The 20673-nt window shown below is 52.5% G+C and overlaps 9 protein-coding genes across 9 annotated transcripts; 7 read left to right on the top strand and 2 right to left on the bottom strand.

Annotated features, from left to right (window-relative positions):
- Positions 1-1462: 1462 nt before the first annotated feature.
- Positions 1463-3252, top strand: A1O5_05669 (uncharacterized protein; the record flags this gene model as incomplete). Its single annotated transcript, XM_007746268.1, has 2 exons — positions 1463-1876; positions 1966-3252. The coding sequence occupies 2 exons, from the start codon at positions 1463-1465 to the stop codon at positions 3250-3252; spliced, it is 1701 nt and encodes a 566-aa protein (XP_007744458.1).
- An 814-nt stretch (positions 3253-4066) lies between these two features.
- Positions 4067-5407, top strand: A1O5_05668 (uncharacterized protein; the record flags this gene model as incomplete). Its single annotated transcript, XM_007746267.1, has 1 exon — positions 4067-5407. One exon carries the CDS (start codon positions 4067-4069, stop codon positions 5405-5407), a length of 1341 nt encoding a protein of 446 aa, XP_007744457.1.
- A 619-nt stretch (positions 5408-6026) lies between these two features.
- On the top strand, positions 6027-7777 carry A1O5_05667 (uncharacterized protein; the record flags this gene model as incomplete). The annotated part of the gene is made up of 3 exons (XM_007746266.1): positions 6027-6246; positions 6305-6494; positions 6547-7777. The coding sequence occupies 3 exons, from the start codon at positions 6027-6029 to the stop codon at positions 7775-7777; spliced, it is 1641 nt and encodes a 546-aa protein (XP_007744456.1).
- A 689-nt stretch (positions 7778-8466) lies between these two features.
- On the top strand, positions 8467-8883 carry A1O5_05666 (uncharacterized protein; the record flags this gene model as incomplete). The annotated part of the gene is made up of 2 exons (XM_007746265.1): positions 8467-8527; positions 8594-8883. 2 exons carry the CDS (start codon positions 8467-8469, stop codon positions 8881-8883), a joined length of 351 nt encoding a protein of 116 aa, XP_007744455.1.
- Positions 8884-9642: 759 nt separating this feature from the next.
- Positions 9643-10095, top strand: A1O5_05665 (uncharacterized protein; the record flags this gene model as incomplete). The annotated part of the gene is made up of 2 exons (XM_007746264.1): positions 9643-9783; positions 9889-10095. The coding sequence occupies 2 exons, from the start codon at positions 9643-9645 to the stop codon at positions 10093-10095; spliced, it is 348 nt and encodes a 115-aa protein (XP_007744454.1).
- A 3526-nt stretch (positions 10096-13621) lies between these two features.
- Positions 13622-14920, bottom strand: A1O5_05664 (uncharacterized protein; the record flags this gene model as incomplete). The annotated part of the gene is made up of 2 exons (XM_007746263.1): positions 13622-14644; positions 14714-14920. 2 exons carry the CDS (start codon positions 14918-14920, stop codon positions 13622-13624), a joined length of 1230 nt encoding a protein of 409 aa, XP_007744453.1.
- A 2171-nt stretch (positions 14921-17091) lies between these two features.
- On the top strand, positions 17092-18303 carry A1O5_05663 (tyrosinase; the record flags this gene model as incomplete). The annotated part of the gene is made up of 1 exon (XM_007746262.1): positions 17092-18303. The coding sequence occupies one exon, from the start codon at positions 17092-17094 to the stop codon at positions 18301-18303; it is 1212 nt and encodes a 403-aa protein (XP_007744452.1).
- Positions 18304-19508: 1205 nt separating this feature from the next.
- A1O5_05662 (uncharacterized protein) lies at positions 19509-19724 on the top strand (the record flags this gene model as incomplete). The annotated part of the gene is made up of 1 exon (XM_007746261.1): positions 19509-19724. One exon carries the CDS (start codon positions 19509-19511, stop codon positions 19722-19724), a length of 216 nt encoding a protein of 71 aa, XP_007744451.1.
- Positions 19725-19960: 236 nt separating this feature from the next.
- Positions 19961-20410, bottom strand: A1O5_05661 (uncharacterized protein; the record flags this gene model as incomplete). Its single annotated transcript, XM_007746260.1, has 1 exon — positions 19961-20410. One exon carries the CDS (start codon positions 20408-20410, stop codon positions 19961-19963), a length of 450 nt encoding a protein of 149 aa, XP_007744450.1.
- Between the last annotated feature and the right edge of the window lie 263 nt (positions 20411-20673).

Raw genomic sequence — 20673 nt, 5'->3', positions numbered from 1 at the left:
GCTCGCCGAGTTAAGGCCGCTAAGGTCAAACGTCAATCAAGATTCAAGATATCAACGGTCGTATAAAGGTTCCTAGAGCATGGGCTAGGTGGGCCTAACGAGCTTTTGCCGGCCTCAGAATGAAGATGGCACAACGGCAGCAGCAGGAAAGCCTCATTCATGACCAGTCAGGCATTCAGCTTGCACAGGTGGTCACTTGGTCCATTACCCCTCTTCGTGCCTCCACGTGCTGGACAATCAATTGGTGTTGTGAGGCTGAAAAGCGAGCACCATTGTTAGAGAACTCCAAAGCGAAGAGGCGCTGCTGCCTAGAAGTTGTCATGAAATTGCGCGCCCATCGGATGAACAGTGGTTCAGCGCAGCGCCATCCGCTCGCCAGAGTTTCCATAGACGATTCAACTTTGCAAGACTCATGGCTTGCGTTTGCCAAGATGCTCTCGGTATATCTGGTGGCAAGCCGCTGGGCATCTTCGTAATATTGAGTTGGAGTGCGGTGCAAGCCAAGATCTCGGTCGAAAGCAATTACTGGGTACTGGGTAGGCTATGCTGGCTCGCTGGCTACGCTAGCTCAGAAGCGTAGACTAGCGACGCTGCTTTGAAACCAATCCACGCTTCGGGTGATCTCTCACCCGGCTCACGCGAGCCGGAGGCGAGGACAGGGCGGCGTCATCCCCGTCCTGATTCGGGGTCTCAGCTTGGCAAGCCTTTGGTGACCATCTGGCTCGCATCTGGTTCCTGCAACACCGCAAATTTCTCTCCTCTCATTCTACCACACCCCCCTCTTTGGCCCGAATCAGCAACCCGCCGTGAATAATGCCACTGACTGAATGTTGAGAGCAAGTGAAATCCCCTGTGGCACTGCTTGAGTGCCTGAAAATAGAGGAAAGTCAGCCAATTGGTCAATCTGGAAAGCGGCAGATACTTCCAGCAATGCTCGAAGCTCAAGGGGAGCTTTCCGCCACTGAGAGGACACCCTTTGTCATATCAATGACGATCAGTATGCATGGCATTTCAAAAGGGCTTGAGCACAGCAAACCACAATGCTGGAATTGTAAAGGAGGCCTTCCTGCTGCATCTGCAGTCCATCCCGCTCTCCAATCTCTACTCCAATCGCCCACGACTCATCCCGCTGCGGGGAACAGCTACAGGCAAGGAGTGGACTGCCTGTCTGAGTAAGTGATCGTTGCTTGCAGATTGGATTGATTAATCTTTCAGCGATATGTCCTGCAGGTCTGCCTTCCGCGCCCAGCATGCGAAATTGACAAATTTGTCGCATTTTCCTCCCTCCATCCCTGTGTGATTCCCTTTTTCTCCCCTTTGGTAGCCTTCCTTGCTGTTAGAGCACGAGGCGAGAGCTGTGACTCGAGTGGTGCACCGCTAGGCACCTATACCGCAGCTTTGTGATAACGCGGACTTTGTTGTCGTAATTATCGGCGACTGGGATCAAAACATGCCTACCACAATGTCCGCATTCGTCCAATGGCTTAACCGCGAGACGGGGCTACAATCCATCTGCATCTACGGCAACACTGACATATACCTGATCCTGTTAACTCGATTTCTACGCATGTTTGCCTACGGTGGCGCCGCCCTCGTTCTGGCAATCTTCCTATATACTCAGGCTGGAGTTGATTGGAAGAAGATTGGCACATTCATGACCTTGACGTTACTGGGAGACGCCGCGATCAGTTACGGGCTGACAATCGTGGCTGACAAGATTGGCAGAAGACGTGTGTTGCTAATAGGATCTTTGCTAATGAGCCTGGCTGGGACGGTGTTCGCCTTGAGCAAGAATTATTATCTGCTTCTGCTCGCTGCTATTGTGGGTGTGTTATCCCCTGGAGCACATGAAGTGGGACCGTTTCGCGCAGTTGAAGTATGTATCAGATCCGGTATCCTGGTTTGAATTCATCCAAGGCACACAGATAACTGAGTTCGCTTCTCTAACCCTTTTCACTTTCACAGGAAGCAATTCTTGCTCAACTCTCCCCCATCGAAGCTCGCACAGACATCTATGCGTGGTTCGCCGTCTCATCCACTCTCGCAATGGCATGCGGCCTGTTTGTGACCGGGTGGATAACCTATGCTCAAAAGACATACATGGGGCGTGACTGGAAAGAGACGTACCCTCCTGTTTTTGGTCTCTATGCACTCATAGGTTTGATCAAGTTTTCCATCACGTTCCTTCTCAGCAAGAACTGCGAAGCCAGCGCGGCGGGACAATATTCCTGGGCCGCGACTACGACGACAACAACAACTGCAGTAGACGAAGTGGGATCCCCTTCATCGGAGCAGACCAGGCCTCTCCTGGATGGCATTCCTCGTCGGTCATCGATCCCAAAGCAAGCAAACGTCAGAACTGCACCTCGTGCTACTCGACTCTCTCAAACCAACTCCTTCTCCCGCCGCCTCCGCTCATCACTCAGCTCGCCCTGGAAAGTCTCCCGCTCGTCTCTGCCCATCCTCCTCCGCCTCTGTTTCCTGTTCGGTCTGAACGCCTTCGCCTCAGGCATGCTCCCCGTAACCGTGATGAGTTGGTACATGTCCTGGCGCAGCCGATGGTTCTTAACTCACCGGATCGGCTATGCTTTAAGCGTGGTCTGGCTCGCTGCGAGTCTCTCCAATTTGTTCAGCGCCGCTGTGGCAAGACGGTTGGGTCTCGTCAAAGCCATGGTTTGCACGCACTTACCCAGTGCTTTGTTTTTGGCACTTGTTCCGCTGGGGCTGGTGGCCTCGGGTTGGGAACTGTTACTGATGCTCTTGCTCGCGGACGCGGTATTGGGCTCCATGGATCAGGCTCCCCGCGAGGCGTTCGTCGCGGCGGCTTTTCTACCCCGTGAGAGGACCCAGGTCATGGGAACTCTCAATTTTGTGAGGACCTTGGCGGCGAGTTTGGGCCCGGTGGTTACGGGAGTCGTGTGGACTAAGCAGAGATGGTGGGTGCCATTTGAATTGGCAGCTGTTTTGAAGGTGTGCTATGATGTAGGCCTGTTGATCATGTTGTTGAAGACGCCTTTGCCAGAGGAACATCGGAGGGCTGTAGGTGGTTCGGTAGGTGGCGAGAGTCAACAGATGAGAATCACCGCTGCCGACATGGATGTCAACGTTCTGTTAGACGAGTTGGCTACCAACAGCGGCGGACTGATTCCGCCGAGCGAGTTTGAAGTGAGTGATGGCGAAGGGGAGGACGAAGGAATGTTAGTCACGGAGGTGCGGGAAGATGCTTCGGGGCTACCAAAGTACGATGAATAGCAGCTTGTGTCTCTATTTGGTGGCGTTACTTCGAGAAGACCAGATTTACACGCATTGCTGGCAGGACATAATCAGGGGGTCCATTATTTTCAGTGGTCAAACTACGGGTGTGTGTGCCGAGTTCTTATTCAATGGCCTCTCTGTTTGCTGGAGGAGTGGCATCATCTGACTTTCTGGACGAAAGGCTGCCCGGAACTGCTCGTCCAAAAGATGGATACTTGGTAGGCAACATAAAACGCAATTTGAAACGGCAGGCGGCTGACCTTCCCGCTGGGTGGGTGGCGAATGGTTAAATCATTACAGGCAAGAGAAACCCTATATCTTATATCCTCTTGGTGGAAAAGACTATCTGCTGTCGAGCATCGCGCTACTCTGACTCCGCACGAGGTTCCTCTCCTTTTGACAAGGGTGGTACTTACATACGTACCTGGTCTTATTCATTTTATCCACTATCAGGCTCATAGAAGCCCTTGAGCGTGCGACCACGTTCACTGGGTCGATGAATCTAGGTAGAAGGTATTTTGGTCGCGAGCCAGTTGGCTGTCTGCCGTACCAATAGATATCCCAGAGTATTGGAGACATGCTTATTCCAACTTCGAGGACGTGCCCATGTGATAAGGTCCGCCTTGGAGATTCAAGATGCAGCGTGATGAAGTGCAAGGCTCGAGGCTGCAAGGCTGTGGCGCCAAGACTGCCATCGGCAAAAACGGAGTCCGCGCTCCGACATCCGCAAATATTTTTTTCTGTCGCGCAAACGCAGCCGCAGTAGTGCTGGATACTTCGCGTAAAAGCTCGAACTCTGGGAAAACTGGCCATGTCAGTCCAGGTTAAGAACAAACATGCCGCAAGCTCGAAACCCGTCAAGGACGCCGAATCACTGAGCCGCCCAAAGAAGCGGAAACGCGACACCGAAAGTATTGAGACCTCCAAAAAGAAGAAAAAACAGCGGACAGAGGATGTCACGGAAAGTCCAGCTAGGGTAGCCAAGCAATCTACCGAGAAGAAGGACAAGAAAAGGAAGAAACAGAAGTCCAAGGATAGGGGAGATGCCGCTGCAGGGACGGTAGGAGAGGCAGAAGAGGCGCCCGCGCCGCAAGACATTGAATTAGCAGACGCAGATACTGCTGAAGAAGACAAAGAGCCAGACATAGAGACAGACACTGTCGAGGATGGTTTCGAAGCAGTGCACGAGGAACACGATCAACTCAATCTGCTGGAATCCGAAGATCCTTGCTCTTTTTACTCGACCCGCCTATCCCTCTACCTCTCGATACCTGCGGTCTCACTTGAAGCCAGCTCGTCATCGGTTCTTGCTGTGCACCTCGCACCATTACTTCTGACATACTTTCCTCCAGCGCAAGGAATTGTCCTGGGGTTCTCTGACCCTGTCTTGTCCGCGAAACCTGACTCTGACATCAATCTCCCTCTCTTACCTCCCCAAAATGGCGAAATGGAGCCGCAGGCCGAAGTTCTTGCAGTAACAGCCGATGAGTTGGGAGTGTGCTGGGTCTGGCTTACTGCTACCTTCCTTGTGTTTCGACCTGAAAGAGGTGACGAGTTGTATGGATGGACGAATGTCACATCAGAAGGCTTCGTGGGCCTGGTGAGCTACAATTACTTCCAGACAGCCATCGGCAAGGCTCGAATCCCTGCAGAGTGGAAATGGAACGGGCCGAGCAGGGAACAGGTGCAGAAAAACAGGAAAAAGGGTAGGAAAGGCCGGTTACGTGACGAGAAGGGCTTGGATGACGGCGAGGAACACAGTACACTGGAGACTGCAACAACAACGGTGGAGACTCCATCCTCGCAAGCCCTTCTGGCCGAGGGTGGCGGATACTTTGCAGACGCCAGTGGGACGAAGATCACGTCGACGCTGAAATTCCGCGTGGCGAACACAGAAATAGTTCCCGCGCATGACAGGCACAAGTGGTCGTTGCAGATTGACGGCACTCTCCTAGACGATGAGGCTGAGCGCAAGGTGCTGGAGGAAGAACGAGCAAAATTCGAGCGTGCACAGGAAAGCGGTCGCCTCAAGTCGCCCGGAGAAGAGATGGTGGTGATGAGTGGAGCGCTGAGAAGATCGCCGAGCCGAGAAGGAAGTGTTGGCTCGAGGATTTCCGGACACACGCCGGCGCGGCATCGAGTGACTTATTAAGGAGTCGCTGTACCCAAGGAGAGAAATTGCCTGGTGCAAGGAGCTGACAATGGTGACTCTTCGGTGCCTGACAATTTCTATATTTGTGTCGGCGGTGGGCTTTAGCAATCGCCTTCAAGTGATTGGCCTGCGGTATACTGGCACCAGTGGTGGGGGCGGCAAGGGTGACGCAATACCCAGTAGAAGGTACATGGTGACGCTCAATGGAATGTCCCCGCAGCCGCAGCCGCAGCCACGCAACAAACAGACACCGCGCAGACTGCAAACTGCGCTCTCCTCTCGAAATGGCCGCATCATCACCACCCACGTGTCTGCCAGTGTACAAGTCTCATGAGCACTGGATTCCTTCGTTCCCCTGGTAGTCGTTGCTAACCTCTGACCACCAGCAGCCCGTCTCCTTCCTCGAGCTAGCGGCGTTCTGGTCTCTCGCTGGCGGATGTTCAGACGATCTACCACTACCACCATCACCACCACCCGTTGCTTTGCCGTCGCTTCTACTTCGTTCAGACCACCCTTATTGCCCACCTTCCGCTCCTCTGCTGGTCTCCGTCCAGCCATATCCCTCTCCCCTCCCCGAGAATCACCTTTATTCAGAGGCTTCTCAACCAATTCCTTCAGAATGGCCCAGGAATTCAAGCTCAAGGGCCTCGATAAGCTCGACTTGAAAGACCTCGACAAGATAGAGGTGGAGGTTGACGGCATTGAAGGTGGAAAAGTCCTTTTGTGCAATGTTAACGGCCAGGTGCACGCACTGAATGCCAACTGCACGCATTATGGCGCTCCGTTGAAGATGGGGGTCTTGACGTCCGAGGGCAGATTGACCTGTCCCTGGCATGGAGGTATGCGACATCGGTACCGCTTCCTGTGCCGGAACGTGGATATTGACTTGACAAATAGCCTGCTTTAACGTCCACAACGGCGACGTCGAAGACTCACCTGCCCCCATGGCGTTGAACAAATTTAATGTGGTTGAGAAAGACGGTGGTGTATACATCACGGGGAAAGAGGCAGACATCAAAGGTGGAAAGAGGACAGTCAACATCAAGACCACTCCTTCTTCTCAAGAGAGGCTGGTTGTCGTTGGAGGGTACGTCCCGCGTCAACACCTAAAATGAGCAGGTTATTTACATCTGGAACAGCGGATCTGGAACATTCGGCGCCCTTCTTAAACTCCGCGAACTGGGCTACAAGGGCCATATCACAGTCATCACCCATGAAGGCTATCCGATTGATCGCACAAAACTCTCCAAGGCCCTCATCACCGACGCCTCGAAGCTCTACCTGCAACCCGAGGAGTGGTACGCCGACGGCTCGGTGGAATTCTTTCCTGACACCGTCACCTCCGTCGACTTTGATGGCAAAACTGTTCAAACAAAGACAGGCAAATCTCTTCCATATACGAAACTCATCCTCGCCACCGGGGGGACACCGCGTCAACTCCCTCTCCCTGGTTTCAAGGACAATCAACTGGGCAACATCTTCCTGCTGCGGAAAGTCAGCGATGTGCAAAACATCATGAACGCCGTCGGCGACAAGGGCAAGAAGATTGTCATTGTCGGCTCAAGCTTTATTGGTATGGAAGTTGGCAACGCCCTGGCCAAAGACAATTCGGTAAGTATCGTGGGCATGGAATCCGCTCCCCTTGAGCGCGTAATGGGAACCGAGGTGGGGAAGATCTTCCAGCGCATGCTCGAAAAGAATGGCGCAAAGTTTTACCTAAACGCAGGAGTGGATTCCGCCTTGCCGGCATCCAAGGTCGCCAATACCGTGGGATTGAGTTCTGTGGGCGCCGTCAAACTGAAAGATGGCACCGAACTCGAAGCCGATCTCGTCATCTTGGGAATTGGCGTGTTCCCTGAAACGACATACCTTCGCAACAATCCCAAAGTGCAACTCGAGAAAGACGGCAGTATTTCGGTTGACGAAAACTTTGCGGTCAAAGGCCTACAAGATGTTTGGGCCATTGGCGACATTGCCACCTACCCCTACCACGGCCCAGGAGGAAACGGTACCCCCGTGCGCATTGAACATTGGAACGTCGCACAGAACATGGGTCGCGCTGTGGGCCAGTTGATCGCTCAACCAGGCAGCAAGCCTAAGCCTTTCATTCCGATCTTCTGGTCCGCCCTTGGGAGCCAGTTGAGGTATTGTGGCGCCACACCGAACGGGTGGGACGAACTGGTGTTGAAAGGAGAGCCAGAGAACAACAAGTTTGCGGCATTTTATTGCAAGGGCGACACAGTGGTGGCGATGGCAAGCATGATGATGGATCCCATAATGGTCAAGTCTGCCGAGTTGATGAGACGAGGGAAGATGTTAAGCAAGAGCGATATCCAGGGTGGGAAGGATATCTTTGCGGCGACTTTGTGAGAAGACGACCTGACGAGGACGTAGAAAGAGCAATAGACTCTGTGGTTGATCCAGGATGTTTCACGAGGGTTGGTGTCGCGCAGTATCTCCCTCCACATGTCCCGTATGACGCGGATATCGAACGCCACGAGAGACAAAATAAAACACAAACAAATTGGATTCAGATACCCTTCGCTCCGTGGGTTCACTCGACCTGGAAGGGTGTTTCAAAGGCATAATTTTGTGAAGAGTATCTACCGTTTTATGGTTCCTCGGTCCTGGCCCTCTCTTTCGCTCTCGCTTTCGCTTTCTCTTGGGGTTTTATTTTTGTTTTTTGTTTTACTTCCGATGGAGCCTCCGTATACGGGCTAGACTAGGGATGAAAATGATCAACGAAGCAAGCACGGAAGATAGAAATAGATGTGCAAAATTCCGGCAATGCCCCCAGAAAAGACCCTGCTCGAGGTCGACTTGCGCCCAGTTTTGCTGTGAGACAGTACCTCGACCCTTGCCCCAGAAAGGCGCCCAACCGCACGCTTCATGCAAGGTTGATCGATGGGCTGGCTGCCTCGCAGCATTGAATGGCCTTCTACATAACATCAAAGGGCTCTGCGCCACGAGAAACAATAATTGGACTACTTTCCTCGGCAACTTCTCCAACAACCACATCCGTCCCTTTCCATTATCTCTGAGCTGTACCCTATCTCAACATGACCGCAGCCAAACATGCAACACTGAAGGCTGAGGCCATCAAAGATTCCGTGTATGCCCGTAAGCCCCGTTTTTTTGCAACTGTGGCGGTCTATGGCTCCAATCTAAGTGGACCAAAATGAAAAGATGTCAGTCGCGATGCCCAAGAGAGCGATCTGCTACTCGACGAGTTCGATTACAATGCGTCGCTCCCGTTCAGCTATCAGCCTCGTGACGGCTTTGGCTCTCTGCAAGACGTTCTTGACACGCTAGAGCACGAAACGCTTCTTTCCAATTGCGCCAACTTTTCGAGTGAGACGTCCATAGAGTGCTTGGACACTACCAAAGACATATACAAGACTCTGAACCTGAATTTGGCTTGCTTGCCTAACATGATAGGACGGCCAGACTACTGGGCTCCTCAAGCTCACTGGTAATATGACGAAGCCGGAAGTCTGACGGTATGTGGTAGGTAAGCTTCGTCTTTCCTTGCTCATCTGGCGTTAAATAGGCTGAGATATGAATGAACGGCGTCAGACCTATTTTGCCAGCATCCAAGGTGGAACATCGCAATTCCAGGGGCGCCGCTTTCAGTCTATATGCGCTACGATGCAACCCACAACCTCACTACCTACGTGATCTCTCGCAAACCGAACGACTCGAGCATCAAAGCACTACGGGACAATCGCAGATATAGCCGTGAGGAAGCAATCACCTACTCAAAGAGCAAATGCTTTTTGGAAGGATCCTCTCGACCTACACGTCCTTCTATCGACACTATCTTTTGAAACTTCGAAGCACCATGTGAGACACTTTCAGCACTTCATGTGGAGCCAGGTCTGTGGCCAAAAAGGGCCCAACTCCTTGAAAATACAAGGTATATCTTACTGCCCCAAACCAAGTTCAATAAAGTCGACGATCGTCTTGGCGGCGTCGAGGCTGGTGACCGCGCCAAACTCACGGATCTCACGCGGTAGCTCCAAATCATCTCGCAGAATGCGGACATCCACACCGGCAACGCCAACGTTGCCCTCATCACCGCGAATGCCATTTGAGACGTGCATTCTCGGCTTCATGACACCACCAAGAGTCAATTGTCATCTTCACGGGGCGGCAGAGACACCATCGATTACGTTATTGAATGTATGAAGGAGAAGATGTGGTTCCTGAACTACAAGAGCCGAAAAGACAGCATCATGAGCTTGGTATACAATCTAGTGACGCAGCAAGATGCTGTCAACAACTTCCAGATCGCGGCGGCTATGAAGCAGGACAGCACCAGTATGAATTCTATCTCCTCCCTCACCATGGCTTTCCTCCCTGGGACTTTTACTGCGGTAAGCATTGCACATCTTCCATCGCCTTCTCCAGTTCCCGATTTTGAACGCCTTCATCAAAGTTGACAGTATGCTGATGACACCCGCCTCATTCACAATCTACAGAGCGTCATCGGTGGCGGCATTTTGGAGGCCAACTCAGGAAGTCGAATCATTCGGGTTACGGCGCTCTTGTGGCTCTGGGCTGCCATCACCGTTCCTCTTCACTGTCACGGTACTCATTTGCTGGTGGTGGTACAAGACAAGGAAGGCAATTCAACAAAGAATTGGCGCAGTCTCTGCCACTGTGTTGGATCATACTTCCATGCATGAACAGCGGACTTTTTTAGCTGGTTCATCGCCGGTTCCAGTGCGCAAGAAAGGATCTGCCGTGATGGTCTGACGATCTTCAGCATGCTCAGCCACAGACTGGGACGTTGCGGGAGTAATAACAACGATTTACTCTGAAGTTATGTTTCGACACATCCGCACACCGCTCCGAGACCAGCACAGGCTGTAGAGGGAGAGCAGCTTCCTTGCCATTCTTCGTAGACATCTTGCGTTCACGGTGGTATGTTCTCCGTTCTTTACCCATTCCAACGTCAAGGGGGCTCAGGTCTTGAAAAGGCCTCTCCCGCCCTAGGGAGCCTAGGGGTGGGCGCCAAAACTTCGCGAGCCTTTATTCAACGCAGAAGGGCGAGCGACGACCGAGTTGCTCTGGTCTGCCAGCCTGCCTGAACACCCGTCTCCCGCAAGATCGCAAAGTCGTACTTGCCGTATTCTACTGGAGCAGGGGGCAAAAACTTTGCCTTCAGATAATATGTGATTGTGGGTTTTACCCCAGGGTTGGGTTGGTATGGCACGTTCACTGCCAGCGAGATACTGTGGCATATAATCAGAAGCTGCCTGGAGGAGGATGATCAGGATCACATTGTCCAGTTTGCTCTGCGGTGTCCTTTCCAGCAGCCCGGAGTTCGCAACGAGGAGCTGATCCACTCACTCACTGTGCGCTCTTGACCTGGACACAGCACAGCCGGACGGAGTCGAATGATGCGACGAGTGCACCGATCCGAAGGCCTCATCAGTAGCCCTTGGACTGAGGTAGGAAAGAAAAAGGCTGCCCAGCTCAATATGTTGCGGTGCTTTGCCGGTGTCTCAAATCATAAATGCTAGCCTCTCCCTCTTCGCTGCTGTCGCTTCTTCTTCTCTTCATTTCTTCCGCTTCTTCTCTTCACACCACCGTCGCCACTACGATTCTCCGAGCATGGCCGCAGCACAATTAACCTTCGACGCTAGTCGACTTCTTCATGATGACGATTGCGACATCATGGACGAATACAGCGTACTTGTGGAGGGTGCCTTGGACATGAGGAGAAAAGTTTGCCCTGATAATGAGGAAAGCACGGTAATTGCAGACCGAACGGGCTGGCCCCAACGAGGTTGACCGTCTTAGGGAGAGGCGACCAAAAAAAGCAAACTGCCCTAATAAAATTCATCGACTTTACGTGGTAGGTAGGGAGTCGGCTGGAGTTTTGACATGCATACTGTCAAAAAGGGCGATTCTCCCAAACCAGGTTGAGCCAGTCTAGTCAATTCTTGAACAGCACGATAGAAGGAGGACAGTGATTGTCAAAAACACGGAAATGCGGTTGGTCCCCGAGAGTTCTCTTCATGATACCCCAGGGGTTTTTAGCGGCCGGGGGGAGTGAGAAAGTATGTCAAATGTCTGGGCTCTCCGGCCGGTGCCTCCCCTTGAGTTTGCGATGTTGAGGTACATAGCGAGAGGAGCAAAGATAGAGAGATAAAGAGAGAGAGAGGGAAAATGTGCTGGAGACACACTTCGATCGTTGCCTGCTCGGGGAATGGGTATGTGACCGTCCTGGGACAGCCCATTTGACCATTCTCATTCCTTAAGCGAGATTTGGCCTTGACCTGGTTTACTTCGAAAAATCCCCTGCACGCGGACTACATACCCAATGGAAAGGATAATCTTGCTAGGCTGGTGGAGATCGGGGCGGTGTCTGTACAGGTATAATCCATTATACCTATGGCCAGTAGCTTCTGGCATTCAACGTCGAATTTCGCTATCCTTGGCTATACGGAGCACACCAATAGCAGAGGAGCATCCTCGTACAGGAGAGACTTGGTAGAAATCAACCCCGGCAAGCCCTGGTTGAGTCGATACTGATCGCCGAGATTTTGGCGAGAATCTGGTCTGAGCGGCGGTCGCGTGGCAGGCGTGTGGTGATCGTCAACACAACGTCAAATTTCTCTGACTGCGCTCCATTTTCTGGACAGACTCGTGGGAGTGGTACGTCGTGATCTTCAGTGATCGGATGGAGGGAAAGGGCCGGGCCAGACTTTGCAACTGGCGACAAAAGAGGTTCCTATGACACGAGGAATGATTTACGTGCTCTGGAATGGGTAAATCCCGATATGGGTCTCGGGCCTCTTCTGCACGAGAAAGGCTGTCAAGTGGGCACAAAGTTTGGCTCGTCTAACTGACATGGCTAAGTACTGTAGCAACTTGGTCCTTGTGTGGCATCATCCTGGAGTCATGTATCCACTTACCGGTTCGCCGGCGCCTAATTTCGAAAGACTACCTACCCGAGTAAGGTCCGTACGCTCCTCCAGCACAACGACCTTTGCGCATGCATTTCACAGGGACCAGGGCTCGACTAGTAATGCAGCACTCTGTGGAAGCCTTGGATATTACAGGGTTGGCCGCGGTGGCCGTTATCTGATCTCTTGCCGTGGAAAGCGTCGTGGGACATCCGTGGTCGGGAGTTTCCATCCCCTTGGTGGGCCTGCATCATCGCCGAAATATAACTTTTACACTATTTGCTGTCCAGAGATTTGCAACCCACCCAAAATACTTGGTAAATGGTTGAAGGCAGAACTCTCTGCTCCGCCAGGGATTGCTGAGCCAAGGAAGACGATTTGACAAGACTGCTATCACAGCTGCATCTTGTCAACGGAGACTTGGCAAAGGGGGGTAGGTGGGGATCAGACATTTCAGGATGTTGTTCAGCTTGAGGTCTGAGGGACCGCTCGGTCGGAGAGCGGCGTCCTCGGCTCGTCAATTGACCCCGTCACACTGAGTGCGAACTTTGCGACGTTGCCAATACTTACTCAACAGGAGATAATTTCATCTCTGTTCAACATGGAGCTCCCTGGAGTGTTTGCCTGAGTCTTTCGGTCCATGGGGAAGCCAGGGATGACCCTGGCGAGGAAAGGGCACGACTTCCTTTTCTGGCAAAAGGAGTTCAACTTCCTGACCCTGCCCAATCTTTCAAAGCCAGGAAGTTACCGAGCACTGTTTCAAGCCTCCATAAGCCCCAGTGAAACATGGGGAATTTGTGCACCGAGAAAAATCCCTGGTAGCTGTGATGATCGGCTTTTGGCTACCAGCCATCAGAAGCTTGGTCGCCGATGACTGCTCCTTTCACACTTTCATTGTTCCTTGACCACCGATACTTGCAAAGGAGGCAGTCGATGGTATATGGAAGAGACAGGGGGACGGTGTAGCCTTTTGAAGTAGTGGAACACTGGACGGCGTGGCATATATACATATTGATATGGAAAGGGTATATGTGCGGAATAATCGTACAAGATATACAGTCGAGGCAGCACAGCGGCTCTACTCAACAACAAGTCCTCTGGACGTGGCGTGGGAGTCAGTTGCTCCTTAGAGCCTCCAGATGGTAATCATGGCCGTGTAACTCGTGTTCGCGTTCGCCGTTCTCCCGTTTAACCCCGTTGCCGGATAGGTGACTTTCCTCAGAGCTCTTGAAGCTCGTCCGACACATGCTGCATGCAATGCTCTTCTGTCGCTCGTGCTGTGGGACCGTTCCTCCAGCTAATATCTTGAGACCTGTACAGTTGTAGTTTTTGTTATTGCACCTTGTACCGGTTTTGTCCATTGACCGTCAGTGGTAACTGCATGAAAATCCTGTTCCAACATAATCTTGTCGCTATTGTCATCACCTGCAGTCACCGTGCTAGTTACGCCAGGCACCCTTTTGCTAGCGCCTCTTCCCAACTGCCCCAACTCTGTCGACTGGCGCGAATCAAATTGGTAGTAGTGGCTGGCGGGCTTGCGAGAAGACCGTCTGTCGGTTTTGCTTTTGCCGTAGGCGAGTCCATCGGCGTCGTATCCGTAGTTTGCCCTGTTTCGACTGTTGTTCGACGTGAACCTTTGAGTGGCACCGAGAATTCTCGCGAATAGCGGACGCAGCGAAGGCAAAGAAGCAGCCAGAATACCGATATTGAATTCGATGTTGTTCCACATGAAAAAGGAATCGTGATAGGTCCAGTCGGGGTCCGCGAGGGCATGAGCCTGTTTAACTGTTTTGATGATACTTGAGATACAAGCGAAAAGACCCAAGCTTAAAACAAAACATAGAGTGAGCTTAGTTCGCAGATTTGCTTGGAGTTTCCACACCACGGGTATTGGAAGTAGCGCGAAAAGCACATCCGTCGCGATATTGATGCTGCTGTTGAAGATACCGATGTTTGTGAAGGTGTTGTTGCTGAAACACTTGGCTTGTCCGGTTGTCCGGAGGCCAAAATTCCAGTTCGCATCGACACGTGTGCCGCAGTTGAAGATGAGGGTACCGGCGCAAGAAATCGTAAAGGCAACGAGAAAAACGATGCACCCCAGAAGAAAGCGTTGGTAGTTTTTGCTTGGCACGAATCTGCGTAGGAAGAATGCAATTGAGATCTTGACGAGACTGATGCCGATCATGATGATGATAGAATGGAAGAATCGCCAATGCGAGAAAAGAGTTGCATCCTCTGGACTAACAAGCGCTGGGTGCCTGCCTAGCATTCCAGCATTGCTTTCGCCCACGAAGCAGATAATAACGCCAATCTCACAAATCTGGTAGATCGGCATGAGTCAGGGAACACGCTCAACGGGGAAGAAGGAATGCCGTTTTAGGCCACTAACCGCAGCAGCCGCCATAATATAATCGTCAACCCCAAGGCTTTTGAGCATGAATATTCTCACATAGAGTCGAAGGAGGACCGTGAGGATGGCAACCCCTCCAAAGGTGCCGTGGATTGCGAGGAGGGCACCTGCGTTGGATTCATCCTTGTATTGAGGAGCATCAGCCGCCTGCCGCTCAACGAGTTGAGAAAGAGCTGAAATAACCATGGCGTCGCTGAAAGTGTGTCAACTATCACACGGTCCAGGCGAAGCAGGAGCAGGTGAGCTATGACATTTGGACAGTGCGAGATTGACGAGTCCCAGGTGTCGGGTCAGGATGGGTTTAAAGCTCTGTCAAGTTTCACGTTGGAAATGGTACCTCAATCTGCGCTCGCTTGTCTCTGGATGCAAACCGGGAACTTCTTGTCTCAAGCTCCTTCCCTTTTTTTGCAGTTTCAAGATACGGAGAGTTTGTTTTTTTGGCGGGGGGGGAGGCAGCTTTGGCCAACATTTGATGCCTTAGCGTTCAGAATCTTCGTAGCTAAACCATTTCAAAGGTCCAAGAACAATCGGCTTTAGCTAGTGCCTCGTTGCATTTTATTCTTCATGGCATGGTTATTGTGCCTTGTCTGGGATCTAGTTGAGCGCCAATATCCTACCACTTACCGAGAACGTGGATATTACACACCAGTGCACTCCTCGAGTTGGATGGATACCTCTAGCTTTCTGCGCCGTACTCAGACCAGAAGACGAGTCGTGGACCTGAGCCTCCTCCTGCTGCACATAGTAGGAGTAGACTTCGGGACTTCAGCATGGTGCAAGTGGACCAAAGACTCATCCTGGAAAGATCGCCGTGTGACTGTAGGGGTTCTTGCCCTCCACGGCATAATGGGGGCGCCGGGGATGGCGGAGATATCTGGTCGAGGAGCTGTCCTTTGCATTAACATTGTGCATAATAATTCCACATTTTAGCCCAATGTAGCGGAAAGGATCCGTGGCTGGTAACTTTGGCGTGGATTGCGCTGCAAGTTCTCGTAACGGCCCAGACACAGGGTTGCACTGAAGTGTGATAGCCTCTTGGTCAGGGGATGCAGAGATGTGCGACCGAACTAGGGATTTACCGGCCTTGTCGGTGCACGAAAAGCCAGTGACATCCGCTGGGCCAAGTCCAACCACGGTTTCTCAATGTACTAGTAACCCAATCTAACAGCAAGAGAGACGACCACTGAGACCGTAGGTTCCAAGCATTCAATGAGGTGCTGCTGAAGGTATACAGCTTTCCAGTTTGCAGCACACTAGTAGAAGCACCCGATCAGGGTCGTGGGTAAAGACAGGATGGGCAGGATGGGGAGAAAATTTCGTGCGGATGGACCTTGCTTGGCAGGGGTTAAAATTAGCCTTTTACGCTAGGAGAGTCTATGCCATTTATAGTCTAGACTTTGACGTTTTACCCCAGGAGGTTGCTTTAGCGCCGCTCCACTTAAGTAACAGGCGAGCTGGCTCCATCTGACCATCCTCGCCATTCCGCCCTTCCACCGATATCCCCACCACCGGATAATTCACCCTCTTCCCACCATCTTCGAAGGACCGAGTATTGCCCACCTCACTCAAGAAGCTGCTACCTATGTATGGTTGGAAGCTGATTTGCTTCCGGAAATCTGGAAGGAGGTACCAATTTTCCGCTCTCGATCAAGGAGTCTGAAAGTCGCAATGGATCTGAAGCCCTCCTCGGACAGTCGGTGTGCCGGTTGATGGCCCCAGCATGAGGCTTTTACACCTGCAATCTTCCAGGTCCTCGCCACTTCAATGCACTGACTGCATTGCTGTACAATTGCCGAAATCAATCTATCGAGACCCTTTCCATAAAGGACAGTGATCGACGCAGAGCTCCATCAAGCTACAGGGTTCGGTTCACACGCACCACTCCTAGGTAGCTATAACCCAATCCGCTCGGTTTATGAGGAGGCCCAGACCGTTTCTCTCTCTTACCGATTCGGCCCTCTATCTGACTGGAACACTGGAGAGAATTTCGCTAGGTTTTCGCTCCGGCTTCTGACGAACATTCGATAGTTCTTAAATACCCGAGATGTGTTACACGTGTCGTCAGATAAGTAGACTATCGATTGCACAGCTTCAACGTCGCCCATTCATTTCCCCAATCGAGCAACTCGCGTGGCCGGCTAGCAACCTCGTGGCAATCATAGGGGGTCCAGCAGGGACTGTTTATAAACTACGCAGGGCCGCTGGGATCCAGGTTTTTCTTTTCTCCAGGGATTTCTGCCTCCGCTACCAGCGTACCACTTGGTTTGATCCCTGACTTCAGGTATCGACCGTCCATTCCCTTGACTTTCTTTGTACAAGTTTCGGTTTCTTTATCCTTCCCGCGAGACCTTTGAGCAATGCATCTTCAGTTTCTTCTACCGGCCCTGCTGGCCGTTGGCGGTACCCGCGCAGCACCAGCGCCCATCGAAAACATCTTGTCAGAGCGCGGCGTGTCCACCTCTTCGATCTATATACCGGCGTCGACTCTCAGGACAGACATCCTAGCGGCTAAAGGGCTTGTCAATTTGGCAATTTATGGGTTGACAAATCCGTCGGGCGGGAGCTGCAATTTGCTCAATGCAGCCGTCCGACGAGAATGGTCATCACTCTCAAAGGATGAAAGACGTGCATACATTGACGCTGAATTGTGCCTGATGTCGAAGCCGACGCAAGACCCCAATTTCGCATCTGGCGCAAGGTCCCGGTACGACGACTTTGTTGCGGTCCATATCAACCAAACACTTTCCATTCATGGGACCGCAAACTTCCTGGCATGGCATCGCACCTTCACCTGGAACTTCGAACAGGCCCTGAGGAATGAATGCGGCTACACGGGATATCAACCGTACTGGAATTGGGGAAAGTACGCATTCGACCCCATCAATTCTCCCTTGTTCGACGGCAGCGACTACAGCATGTCCGGCAACGGTGTTTACGAGGCGCATGGTTGCACCGAAGCCTTGCCCACCGATCTAAATTGCATCCCTCCCGGTTCCGGAGGTGGCTGTGTGAATACTGGACCGTTCAAGGATTACGTTGTCAACTTGGGTCCCGTTGCCCCGACCTTGGACATCCCAGGAATCATCAACTACTCCAGTCCAAACCCTCTTGCCTACAACCCTCGCTGCCTCCGTCGCGACATCTCATCTTGGGTCTCTTCCAACTGGACCAAGGACTCGGACTCTTATGACCTGATCTCGAACTACAACGACATCCTGTCGTTCCAGAACCGCATGCAGGGAGACTTCAGTGTCGGTTTCTATGGCGTTCACACGGCCGGCCATTTCACAACCGGCGGTGACCCGGGCGGCGACCTCTTCTCGTCGCCCGCCGAACCGACTTTCTTCCTACACCACGCGCAAATTGATCGAACCTGGTGGATCTGGCAGAACCAGGACCCTAAGAACAGAAGGAACGCCTTTGCCGGAGGCACTTCCACTTTGGATCCCGTCAACAGCCCTCCGGGACAGCTTACAGACCCGATTAACATGGGCAGCCTGGGGCAGACGCTACAGAACAAAGATGCATTCTGGACGACTGCGGGCCCCTTCTGCTATATTTACGTCTGAGGAGAGAGGTGGAGAACGAAAGAAAGGGTTTGTTGTACGTTTACGATGATTCTTCAGCAGCGGTATGCAATACAATTCAACTAGAATTAACCAGCGAGCATATACGCCCAAACTTATCGGGATAGTACATAATGTTTATTATTTTGTAGTCCAGTCTCCAGTCTGGACGCATCCTCAGGTGGTGCATTCTCCTTGCCCGTTTTACACCCCCGAGTCCTATTGCAATCGATTGGCGATGAATTATTACGTTTGCGGCATCAAGGCGCACAGCATTTCCTGAGGTTTGTCTCCTTTTTTTCATTCATAGAGACCGGACGAGGCTGGCCAGCTGGGCTGGCGCGAGGTTCAACGAATCACGTTGCGACGGACCCCCTTCCGAGCCCTTTACAGTTGCGACAACCTCCAATCACTGGCTGGCTGGCTCGCTGTTTGAGATTCAGTCATCGCGCGGTGTACGCAGGGGTCGAGGACGCGAGTCAAAAGAACTCAAATCGATGGGCGGACTCGCCTATCCCCTTATATCAGGTACCGGGTACGAGGTACCTCGATTGGCCTCGCTAAGGGGCAGGAGGGGGATTGCGAGCAGCTGAAACTGCAAGGCTGACACCGCAAGGCTGACATCGAATGGTAGTCCTTTTCACGACAATTCCCCCACGCCTAACGAGCTGTGGGTGTACAGGTAGTGCAGTCATCAGTATTCACTCACACCACGCGCTCGCGACGCGTAAGACACTTCAACAATTTTGAATGATGCAGTGCAGTTCTGCGACCTCGGTCTGTCTGACCTACCGGAGGGGAACAAAAGATTGGAGGTTCCATCTCGGATTTTCACAACCACACAGCCACCCCCTGCCCCTACTTAGCACACATCTTCCCCAACCAGAACAGCCTGCTGACATCTACTCTGTCCATCTTTAATACTTGCCTCCTTGCCTCCCGGAGTGAAGGTTTGGTCAAGAGTCTCCCAGACTGCCAACCGACAAATACCCGTACACATCGGTGCAGGTAACGTATGTGTATATTCTATCTCTCTTTCTCGCTCCTATTCCACCAGGCTGAGTGTGTGATTAACTGAAAACAAATTGTCTAGCTTTGGCGTTGGTTTTCGGTCCAGCACGGGGAGGCGGACAGGCAGCCACGGCAGGCAGGAGGGACACTCACTCTGGACGCGAAACGAAAGAAAACAATAAAAAAAAAAGGAGAAAATGTTCGACCTTATCAACTGGTTGATGCTGATGTGCTGCTGGTGCTGTGACCGCAAGGACAGAGACGAAGAAGAATATGACATCTCGGAACGCAAGCGCGAACGGGGGAGCCGGGCCAATTCCAGAGAGCAAGACGGAGACGCCACCGCCGGCGAGCAGGGACAGGTGGTGAAGAAAAAGCCGCTGCTCGCGCACGCACCGCAACTGGAGGCGTAAAAAGGGGGATCAGGAGTGAACAGTTAGTCTCGACATTTCGCTGTTGTGGATTCGGCCACAGGGCTAAGAGAATCGCTTTGAAGGTCCGAGTGCACAACCTCCTTGTCTAATACACTTTGCTCTTGTAACGACACTGTTGCAGACCCCTCCGATTGCTAGCCAGCAAGCATCACAACCTGGCTTCTTCCCATCACGACGGCGACGACGACGAGGAGGACAGCTGGCAACGACGATTATCAATCACCCTCCTGAAAACTCCCGCCTGGCGGCTCCTCCTCATACCGCACCGCGCCTTCGGGCACGTCAACGACGGCCGACCTGGTCCAGATATGCACGGCGGTCTTCATCATGTCCTTGGTGAGCCCGCTCAAACAGCCGGCCTTGACGCTCAACATGGGCGCCGGCGTCCCGTCGCTCGGCGACACCGACACGTGCACCAAGCGACTCCCGCACGCCGTGCAGAAATACCCCTCGGTGCGGCCCTGCGAGTTCGGGCGCGCGTACACGGCGATGGCTCCCGGACGGGGCTCGAACTGTCTGATGTCGAAGAATGGGAAGATGGCCGTCATGCCGTACGTGGAGGATGACTGGTGGCGGCATTCCGTGCAGTGGCAGATGTACAGCTCCAGCGGCGCCGGGAGCGGCGTGGTAAAGCGGATTTGTCCACATTGACAGCGTCCTTCCATGGTTTCGGTGTGGTTGAGTTTCACGGGAATTGGGGGAAAATTACAACTTGACTGTTCTTCAGCTCCGGCTGGCCTGAATCATGAATCAAATCCGGTCGCAACGGGAGAGCGAGCTGTTTCGTGGTTCTGTGTTACGCAAGTGGCGCCGCCGAGTCTTTCGAGGGACCAGGCAGCAATTTACGCCTTCTATGTACCCAGTAGTCCTTCTTCGACCCCTCGGTGTGTTGTGTGTGGATACTAGTAGTCGCTTTTCCCCGCGATCG

The sequence above is a fragment of the Cladophialophora psammophila genome, assembly GCF_000585535.1.
Source record: "Cladophialophora psammophila CBS 110553 chromosome Unknown aczJe-supercont1.8, whole genome shotgun sequence".
NCBI classification, from domain to species: Eukaryota; Fungi; Ascomycota; class Eurotiomycetes; order Chaetothyriales; family Herpotrichiellaceae; genus Cladophialophora; species Cladophialophora psammophila.
Note: the sequence above shows the minus strand (reverse complement) of the source record. Positions and strands in the feature narration are given on the sequence as shown.